Source organism: Vanessa cardui, chromosome 11 (assembly GCF_905220365.1).
Source record: "Vanessa cardui chromosome 11, ilVanCard2.1, whole genome shotgun sequence".
NCBI lineage: Eukaryota > Metazoa > Arthropoda > Insecta > Lepidoptera > Nymphalidae > Vanessa > Vanessa cardui.
Genome location: NC_061133.1, coordinates 8836770 through 8847670, shown reverse-complemented (window position 1 = coordinate 8847670; position 10901 = coordinate 8836770). Strand labels below are relative to the sequence as shown.

Here is a 10901-nt window from a genome sequence, read left to right as displayed (position 1 = left end):
TATAACTTAAATGATGCAGCATTTTAGTAAAAAAAATATTCACAATTTCAATTCATTTGAGTATTTATCTTTTATTTATAAAAATAATAATAATAAGTAACAAAATTTTAAGTGAACAAATTGTCATATGATTACAATAAATTTAATATAAATTAAAAAACACTAAGTAACGTTCATTAAAAATCTGGAACCACTAAGGCACTACATAAAGTTGTCCAAGCATCACGAAGCAACTTATAGTCCGGCTACACACAATTAGCAATTTTATAGTAATTAAAAATAGTTACCTCTACCTAAATAAGTTGTTTTTTTTTTTAACGAATAGAACTGCTTTACAGAATTTCAAATATTTTAGTTGTCAATTCTATGAACCACAGATTAAAATAGTTTAAAAGTACTTTTACCGCGTGACATTTCGCTCATCGTGTAGCTACTGTGTGTGTGTGTGTGTTGGAATTCATTACGTGCAGCCGGACAGCATAAGAAAATAGGACTGAGTTATCTTTACGGAAATTGGAATGTATAGTTTACTCTATATTATATTTATATACGAGGTAAATGCTGTAACGTACATAGAAGACGTTTATGCTAGAATCGAGATATATATATTGTTAAATTATCAAGTTCGCTCAATTTGTTCCCGAAGTTTATAATATTAAGATCATAATTGGTGTAGTATATATTGGATCCAATGTTGGCAAGCTTTCTAAACGTGAGGTACTTAATATATTTACATTAGCTGTGTTCAAAATTACAATAAAAATACTTTATACCCTAGATAAAATGCCTAATAGGTGCAATTATTAAACTAATATTGACCGATCAGTTAGATACTTTTATAAGAACAGTATGCAAGAAATATCTCCAAATACTTTGTAGTTATAAACTTACAGAGAGTAAAATAAAACTATTTTGTATTTTCTACATAATTGACACCGGTAACGCAGTATCCTACTTTATCTAGTTATTGTACTAAGTGGTATGGTAGCTTCGCGAGTCTTAATATTACACACACAAAAATAATACGCGAATCAAAAACATTTTTGAAAATAAATTGCTTTTCAATTGAGCAAATAAACTTTGAGTTTTAAACTCCACTTAAAGCAACCGACTTAAAATTTTGTTTTTATGAAATGAATATCGAAAAAGCAACGCTTAAATGTGTCAGAACGTTTTTAACGTCTGACCGTACCCTATATATAAAAAGCCTATATACAATTACATGCAAAATCATAAGCCTGTTGAATCAATACTAACTTTATACTCCAAAATATATATTCTTCTATATTTTATATTTTCAAACTAACGTCATCACAGTCTTCTCACATTACACCTACGAATGCCATTCTCAGTTTTTATAACTTAAAAACTATTTATATGTTCATTATTTACTTAATATTATATTTACAGAAATACGAGAAAAATAAACATTTTGTTTGATTTAAATTTAGTAATTAGCTAACACTTGTCATACTTAGTTCTATATAGTAATATGTGTGAAAAATAATAGTTATGAATGACTTTGTTAATGTTGTGCCTTTTTTATCCAATTGCTTGATTTTTTTGCTAAGAGAATTCGACATTCAATTTTGAATCAATGATATCATATGTTAAATCAGAAATATCAAATTGATGATAGCACACTACCTTAATACTAAAACAAACGATTCTTTACAATTATTCTTTTGATCATAGACAATAAGCTATAAGATATTCATACAAAGTGGAATTTCTCAGCATTAATACATGTAGTAAAGATGGTAATGTATTAGACAATATTATGTCTTTTTGTCAAATCAATGTGTAATGGATACACCGAGATTATTCCGTGTATGACTGAACGTTTACAAGTAAGGCCGTATTGAGATGGCAAGCGTGTGCGGCAGTTGGATTTACAACAAGGAACGTAGAAATTAAATAACTATACATTATATCTTCGCTTCGCTGTGTAAAAAAATGTACTATGTTAAATACACAACAGAATATCTTAGGAATAGCGTTACGTGATACCATTTGAACTGTATTCAGTTTAATACATTTTTTAAGGTTTTATCAAATTGTCTATTTTATTTCAATCAGACTGTCAAAAGAGCAAGTATTTGCACAATCGATACTATATAGTCTGTATCACTGTTATGTCAAGTACAAACTCGTACTCCATAGAACTTTTGGGCACTAAAAGTATACGACTTAGCGCGGAGATAACTTAAGTGTCACCAGTTATACTGTAAGTACTAGAAACTCTGAAACTGGACGTTGAATTCGATAATTAATTTAAAAAATCTGCCTTATGTACACTGATATGCTTATGGTTTTAATTTTCATATATATTTTTATACATTTTTTCTCGAAATAAGTTTGATTATAACACATTTTACTATCGAATTCGACGACGATTTCCATATTGCTTCTTACAGAATTTACAGTTTCGCTTCTTAAGGCAACATTTCAAAATACCAGAATAGTGTTCTAAACGACTTGAGTGACGCGGTATGAATGTTTTTCTTCGATGATTGTTTGTATGGTACGATGTACGTTCTCCGGCAGGTGATCTAAGAGCATCCTAGGCATTACTTGTAATTCCATAAAGTCCTCAGGACACGCCCACCTCATCTCATAAGTGGGTTCTTGCGTGCGCACTTTCCTATAAATAAAAAATAAATGTAAGACCAAAGTCACTAAACGATGTCCTTATTATTATTGTTAAGTAATATCCATGTAGTGAATTTTATCCCTAAAAGTAAAGTTAAAATGTGTTGGCAGCAAATAAATTTTAGACAAATAAAATTTCTTGATAACAGAAATATGATTTGTTGTTTTTAATTACCCTTCTTCATCAGCCTCATTGCTATTTTCAGACATGTGATAAAAGATAATATTATAAATTACATTATTATTAAAAATATTTAATTATTAATTCAACCAGTATATAATAAAAAATAAATTTATTTATTTAACTGTCTTTAGAACAAACCACACGTAAATCGGCTGTGAACATAGTTGGTTTTTTTGGAATCGTTTTGAATTCGTAAGTTTAGTTTAGATTTTGATATGACTGACAGTCAGTCATATCAAAATCTAATAAAGTTTGTATGTGCACAGTCAATGACTGTGCACATACAAACAAACAAAAAAAGAAAATATTCGAAAATTCGAACATCATGACTTTTTTTTAATTTAATACTAATTGTTTTGTAAGATTAGTAATATTTGAAAGCAACAAACTTTTCGATTCCCATGCGCTTTCGACGCGCGATGTGTAGGATCCGGCCGGGAGTGAAGAGGCGCGCCGAGGAAAAGCGGCGCGCGAACACATTCCGCGAAACCAACGCCGCCTCCTGGAAACATTTTGGGGGGGCATGATGGGGTAAAACATAATCATTTAAAGTTTCATGTTGTTTCTATGAAAATAAAAATATATTAATGTAAATGAATTTAATAGTAAACTTTATCTATGAGTAATAAAATATATTCCATTAAAAACCCTTTTATGATTAGTTTATATAAAAGCAAAGGCAAAAGAAGCATTATTTTAGTAGGCACAATTATGAAAAGCGATAAAATAACAAACACAACACAGCTAACGAATATCCATTATTTTAGTGTATACATTTATTAAACGTCACCTAATTTAAAATAAATACTATTTATGCTTCAGTAATAAGTTCCTGTGGTATTTAGTGTTGCCAACATATAAATTTAAATATTAATTTGGAACAATTGCATATAGTTGCAATAAAACTTTAGTTGAATATATTTCAATCTTTAGTTAAATATTATGTCAATATTGACAGACCCAGCCCGATAGGATATACTACACAGATAGGCCCGTGTTTATAAATTAATAAAATAACTATTAATATTTTAAATATAGATTATATCGTTCTGAACAAGTTATCTTACCTCTTCTAAATTTTTGAATCGTTATGTATTGTGTTATATAGCAGTTTTTGTTGAACACCGTGTTGTTAAAAAGCAATTAAAATAAGTAAATAAAAAACAATTAAAATAATGTTACGTCTATGAAATAGGTATAGTATGTCACAACTTAGATGTCGCATCGGCAAAATTCGTAAAACCGATCACATCCGAATTAAGTACGCCATCCCAAATTATCAATATTTATTTCTTATGCGAATATGATCTTTGCACAAACGTAATAACTTGTAATATCATATGACCTAATATATTCGTCAATTTGACGGGTCGATTTACTTACACTCGCTTTCTCTATCTATAGCGACGCTTTTTCTATTGGTTGTGTAAATCGGCAGTAATCGGTTTTATTTTCATTCAATTGCATTTTCCGATGCTACATCTAATTTGTGTCGTACTATACATATTACATTTTACCAGAAACTGTGTATATATTAAGAATCATCGAAGACCAAAAAGTAATATTTTCAATATGTATGATATGTATTTGAATGTAAATGATATAGTAAATGATATAGCAACTGGTATGAACTGAAATGTAGGTAATTGTAATGTAATAATAATTAAATTTTTACTGTACAGCTTTCGATAAAATGTAAAATGATTATATATTATAAGCAAATGACAAAAATATTGCAAGCTTTTTAATGTGGGGTGACATGAAGGTCTCAAAATAGAGGTGTATAAAAGTTTGTATTAATTTGTAAAATTATATTAAAAATAATTAAACTAGCACCATAATTTTTGTTTTCACGTATAAACATTTTTTTCATTTTATTATGATACTTTGAATGTGTAGTCTAAACAGTATGTTAGTTTTATAAAGCTCCATTTCTGAGAATACAGACTCGGTCACAAAGAACAAGGTCTGAGCGCAGAGCGCCCGGTACGGATGTGGGGTGAGTCCAACAACGCGGTGAGTCCCAAGCAGACGATCACGGCACACTCGGTAATTGGTAAAATCTCAACTGACAGCACTCACGGTGGACACGCCCTGCACGAGCAGCGCGTCGGAGTCGTCGGAGTTGTTGGCCTCCAGGTCCTCGGGCCGGCGCCACGTGGACTCCAGGTCGCGCGCCGGCACGCCGAACAGCGCGTAGCCGAACCCGTTCAGCATTATTCGGTACTGAAATGGTCATACACACGTGAGACGATCCATACAGTAAAGTAAAGTAGTAAAGTAACAGCCTGTAAATTCCCACTGCTGGGCTAAAGGCCTCCTCTCCCTTCTTAAGGGGAAGGTTTGGAACATATTCCACCACGCTGTTCCAATGCGGGTTGGTGGAATACACATGTGGCAGAATTTGTATGAAATTCGTCACATGCAGGTTTCCTCACGACGTTTTCCTTCACCGCTGAGCACGAGATGAATTATAAAGACAAATTAAGCACATGAATCAGCGGTGCTTGCCTGGGTTTGAACCCGCAATCATCGGTTAAGATGCACGCGTTCTAACCACTGGGCCATCTCTGCTCCCTTATCTCTGCTCCATACAACTGTAATAATTTATCTTTCAATTTAATAAATGTCTCACCTTTGGCAGTTTAGTGGCGTGTATCGTCTGTATTACTTTTGTTCTTAGATTCTCTATGCTGTGCACACTGAGCCTCATCACTAAGTCATCGCCCACACCTATTGTCATGACGAAGCTCTCTGTAAACCTGGCCGCTTCTCGGCTTATTAATCCCGCTGGAAACCAAACCAATTATATCAATTTCAAAGTTGTTATCTGCATTAATTTATGTCAGAGCTCGTTTACTTAAAGTATAATAACCAACTGTTCATAACAAGCTTTTGATGTATTTTTATTACCTGGTGTTGAAAATGCGAACACTTTGAGATGTGGGTATTTTGGCCTTAATTTTAATGCGACTAATACTGCTACTCCTGCTCCAAGGCTGTGACCTAAAAAAGGAATTATTTTAAATAAATATAATATTACCACAAAAAGTATTTTTTTATATATATTAATTATGTCAATATTACCTGTTAGAACTAAATCATAGTGCGGGAACTGCGCGAACGCTCTGTCGAGTACAGGGAGGAGACGTCTCAGCATTTTAGCTGCTCCCATAGACATGCCCTTATGTGCTGCCGTGTCTTCTGGTAATCCTATTTTTAGACAAGTTATTTGTTTTAATTAAAAATTTGTCATTATATATGAAAGGAAGAGCCTAGTTCGTGATACGAATAACCCTCAACGAAGATCGAAAATAGGGACAAAAAATTTACAGTCAAGTAAATAGATATCAAAAGTTAATCAGTATGGTTTATTTATAGTTTCTAATCTCAATCTGTCCCAATCTAATTTTAATAAAGCAGTAGGTTTAATATGAAAACGAAAACTTAAAATATAAAATAAGTACCATCAGCCTCAAATTTTTCAGACCCCGCCGAGAAGTCCGTAAAGATGTCTCTCAGAGATATGGATCCCCGCACTGCCACCACTATGCTCTCTCTATCGTGATCCGATATCACACAAAATGGCAACTGGAAAAGATAAAACGGTGATACTTGATCTTACAAACTTCGTTACATAGCAGGAACGGTCTTTGAATGGATTCTCAAATTGAGTTATGGTCAGAGAGCCGACGGAACGAAAGGTCATCCTTTAGAAGCAAGTGGATCACTCGTACTAGATGGAACAAGTTACTAAATCAATCCAATTAGCAAAACATTTATGAAGGATTAGTTGTTGCCCATGGCTTCGCTCGTTTTAGGGATTGGTCACGTGGTAGGCGAAAAAGTAGCCTATGTCCTTCCTTTGAAGTTCAAGTTTGCTTCATAACAAATTTAATCAAATTGTGTTCATTGGTTTGGTAGTGAAAGAACGACAGACAGAGTTACTTACTATAATATTAGTATAGATAAATTCGGCAGCAAAAATTTGGACGTTGAATATTAGTATTTCAATCACTGTGTTGATCATAATCAGTAATCAACATATGTCATATTTATATGTGTACGTGTATACATATATACGTTTAACAGCAGTATCGTATTGGTGAAGACGAGTTTGAAGGGACAAGGTCAAGTAGCCTTGACCTATAATGTCAGATTCAATGCTTGAGGTAACTTTAAAAAGTGCATGTCAATGAATAAACTTGACCAGGACAAATATCTGCCTTTCTTTTTTTCTAAAAAAAACCATAGAAAATCGTATAATTTTATATGTGATCTTATGAACTTGTTTTGATTTCGACATGTATGATTTGATAGGATATAAATAATATTCTACGATTATCTTTGTCAGAAGGAATGTCTCGATATGATATCGAATCCAATCGTAACATAATAAATAGACTTACTTCAAAGACGCGATTGTTGAACGAGGCAAAGATGATATCATCCGCGGAGAGCTTGGACATGTATTTGACTCCGGCAAAGTGGCAGAGGCAGCAATTGTCGTCCGTCACTATAGAGTTCTTTGGCCTAGAAATGGTTTATAGCATTATATCTGATCGAAGACAAGGATCAAATTACTTTTCTATTATATCTCTGAGCATAATTTCACGAATTCTAATTATTGTAAAGAATAATAATAATATCTCGTGAATGACAAAATGTAAATAAAAAAATGAAGTTAATAATTTATTAAAGAATTACACATTTTAATCTATATTGTGCTAAACTAAACTTAAACAGATACGGACCCATTATAACACAATAGTATTTACTGATTATAGAGTCAAACCCGATTAAGCATTCAATTAATCTCTTGCTCCGTATGAACCATTATGATGAAACTTTCATCTGACGGATTAAATTTTACTACATGTGAAGACATTATTTAGTATTGAAGCAGTATGGTGGGTCAAGCACCCTCAAGAATAGAGTGAGTTTTTGGTCACATTTTGCGTATAAGAACAACGGTTATACTATTCTCTTTATATAAAAAAAGGTATACTAAAACGTGGAATTTAATCAAATATGTAGAGGATGCTTACCGACAACAACAACAGGTCAAATGCCGTGCCAATTTACAGAAGCCAGTGAGACAATGTCGGTACAACACGTATGGCCATCCATAAGCTGCGATCGATAGCCTCAAATAGTGCAGCGCATCATCTAAGTTCATCCAGGGCGGTGTTTCGGAGAATACTTTGTTGACATCAGTAGTGTAAATTGGTTCTTCGTCGTTAAGCATCTGTATGCGACGCATCTCTCTTGTTTCACGTTTCTGACGCACTCGAAGGAGTACGCAGCCGGCGACTACGTCAGAAGGCACCAGGTCCGTAGATCTGAATAAAGCACTGAGGAGTGCTGGGACAAAAAAACATGAATGTACTCTAGTGCAACTACAAGTACAACAATAATTAAATAAGATATTATGGTGCGAAGTACTGGATGTAGGTGAATCTCAGCTAAAGGTGAAGAAACTTAACCTAAGATCGTTTTGAATTAGCTTTCACCAAGTGTTGTCCAGCGCACATTTTTCACACGTTAAAAAGTATCTATTCAAACTCAAACTGAATGTCTATGTTATTAGCACCATTTCAACGTTAATTTAAATTTATTTTGTGTATTTACACATACTGTCTCTCAAAAGCAAGATGACCCAGTCGTTAGAACTTGTAAATATTAACCGAAGAATATTGAAAGTTCTAAGACGCCGAGTTTAATTAAAATATCATATCGTTAATCTGTATTTAGAATAAATGGGTATATTAGTGGATAAGAGCCAATTTTTACTCCTTAAAAGAGGCGAGGCTTTAGCTTGTCCGGCTTTTTCTTACCTAAATACATTATTAATATATTGTTTATGTAACAATATATTAATAATTTATTTTTACACATTTCAAGTATATTTTTCATAGAGAAATAATAAGTAAGTACCTACTTGTAATAACAACGTAAATACAGATAAAACTAATATCGGTAACCGCAACACTTAAGACGTATTTAACTGCTCTCAAAGTGTCATTTTATGTCAAAAATAAGTTAAGGGTGCAATAAAGTTTTATATTCCTGGCAGAATATCGGGTATCAATTTTTCGTAAGAATAAAAAAATAGTAAATAAATTCTTCGTATTCCTACTCGCCTAAGTATTAAAGTTGTTCAATTGTGTGGTAATTGTCCTGGATTAAGTAAATGAAGAGGTACAAATACAACCTTTTTTATAATTATTTATGAGATAAAAGAACTCGCTTTTGAGCTCCCGAAACGAGTTACATATTGTTTATACCTTAGATTTGTACACCTTAAAATTGTAAAAGCCGTTAGATTATAATCTATACCGCGCTATTGTAAACTGTAGAAAGATTGTAAACGTTAACTCAACTTACAATAAAACATGTACAATATCGATAGGTCATAATATTTCGGTTAGGTTAGAGTTTTCATAATGTAACTGAAATTTACATATTACATTATAAATTTATGAACAATAATGCGTTAAATTGTAACTAGTATGTTACGGTTCAAGATATTTCGAAAGTTCAAAATCTCGCGAGATAGATTAAAATCTAACGGTATTTACAGTTTTACGGTGACATACATATATGTATGTAAAATAATCTAAATCATTACTATCAATTTTAATTGTTATTAATTACTCAATGAAAGATATAAATGTTGTTTACCTGCAACTTGCTGAAAGGCTTCCTTTCCGTGCTCATCTCTCTTCAGCCAACAAAACGCCCACCTAAACCGTCGGGACCAAAGTCCGGTCACTTTCCTATGGTGCCGCACCTGGTTGGGCGTATCCTGCATATCCCCATAGTTTACTGAACCCAGAGGATCGAACACCATGAACAATCCAAACACGGTTAGTGCCAATTGAACCCAATTAAAAAGAACTATACCTGAAAACAAAATTGTGTTAATGTAAAAGGTTAGTTTTTGTGAGTGTATGTGTTTTTAATTTCATTTATTCATCTTAAAATAAACGATATTATTATAGATTATAAAAAAAGATTGCAGGTGCAATTTCCTTGTTTTTTTTAAAAATCTGCTGGTGCCGTTTTCTGTAATTGTCACATGCCTATCAATAAAGCGTGGTGGAATAAGCTCCAATCCATCTTCTTAAGAGGAAAAGAGAGTTTTTCTCAGCAACTCGACATTTATGTGATGTTACTTTAACCCACATCAGCGTGAAGGCAAAAACAACTTATGAATAATGATATTTCTTATATAAAGGCATTTCATGGGTAATATGGACTTACTTTGTATAACGATACTTGAAAACGTATCGGTTACGGAACACTCTATGACTTCACAGAACATCCACATGGTACCCATTACATTCAACGCCACCTCCGGTAAGACCAGGAATACTCTGAAAAATAAAATAGTGATGCCGATTTTACGAAGCATTGGACTGTATCGGACGAGGTACAGCGTCACAAGTTGAATTTGTTTTTGGTAAAATCAGATAGGATGTTTTATGAAATTTGTAAAAACGAAAATTCAACTGGTCAGATAAATAAATATATACTATTTTTCTTTTCGTTCATATTTTTCACAAGTTGTCGACTGCGGCTTCACTCGCGTTTCACGGGTTGTTCGTCGGTTGTTAGGTATAAAAAATAGCCTATACTTTTCCTCCTATTTCAAGCTTTTTTCCATTAGTTTCAGATTTCGTTCAGACAGACAAACAGACTCACTTTCGCATTATAATAATAGTCTTGTAAAAGAAGTGTTTTGATTGTAATTTTTTGATAATTTTCGTATATAGAATGATTTTTTACATTAAAGAGTTTTTATATTCGGAAGGGTTGACGTTATCAGCGCCGTAAAATAAAACCGTGAACACGAGGGTAAACGTTACGATAAGATATATTCAACAAAGGACATTTGCGATGAAAGCTCATTCTCTAACAAGACCCATAAACAAATCCGTTTTGCGTGCGAGGCATTTAACTGAAAACTCGATCATTGCATTATATCATATATAGATTTCCATTAATAATTATCTCGTTATTGTACGTTCTCAAAAAGGGGATCAATCCTTATTTGATTTCA

At 32.9% G+C, this 10901-nt stretch overlaps 1 protein-coding gene across 6 annotated transcripts in view; it reads right to left on the bottom strand.

Annotated features, from left to right (window-relative positions):
• Nucleotides 1–2155: 2155 nt before the first annotated feature.
• The window catches only part of LOC124533451 (diacylglycerol lipase-beta), a 70532-nt gene continuing 61786 nt past the window's right edge, over nucleotides 2156–10901 (bottom strand). For 3 of the 6 annotated variants that reach the window (XM_047108726.1, XM_047108727.1, XM_047108725.1), the window contains exons 4-15: nucleotides 10103–10215; nucleotides 9521–9742; nucleotides 7885–8200; nucleotides 7246–7369; nucleotides 6304–6427; nucleotides 5924–6049; nucleotides 5750–5842; nucleotides 5472–5626; nucleotides 4910–5062; nucleotides 3226–3338; nucleotides 2828–2848; nucleotides 2156–2644 (exon numbers count right to left, since the gene is read on the bottom strand). In XM_047108726.1, the coding sequence (XP_046964682.1) occupies nucleotides 2470–2644; nucleotides 2828–2848; nucleotides 3226–3338; nucleotides 4910–5062; nucleotides 5472–5626; nucleotides 5750–5842; nucleotides 5924–6049; nucleotides 6304–6427; nucleotides 7246–7369; nucleotides 7885–8200; nucleotides 9521–9742; nucleotides 10103–10215 (1735 nt within the window). In that variant the 3' untranslated portion in view covers nucleotides 2156–2469. The remainder of the gene's footprint in view (nucleotides 2645–2827; nucleotides 2849–3225; nucleotides 3339–4909; nucleotides 5063–5471; nucleotides 5627–5749; nucleotides 5843–5923; nucleotides 6050–6303; nucleotides 6428–7245; nucleotides 7370–7884; nucleotides 8201–9520; nucleotides 9743–10102; nucleotides 10216–10901) is intronic. The other 3 variants (XM_047108729.1, XM_047108730.1, XM_047108731.1) reach the window with 3 other exon arrangements.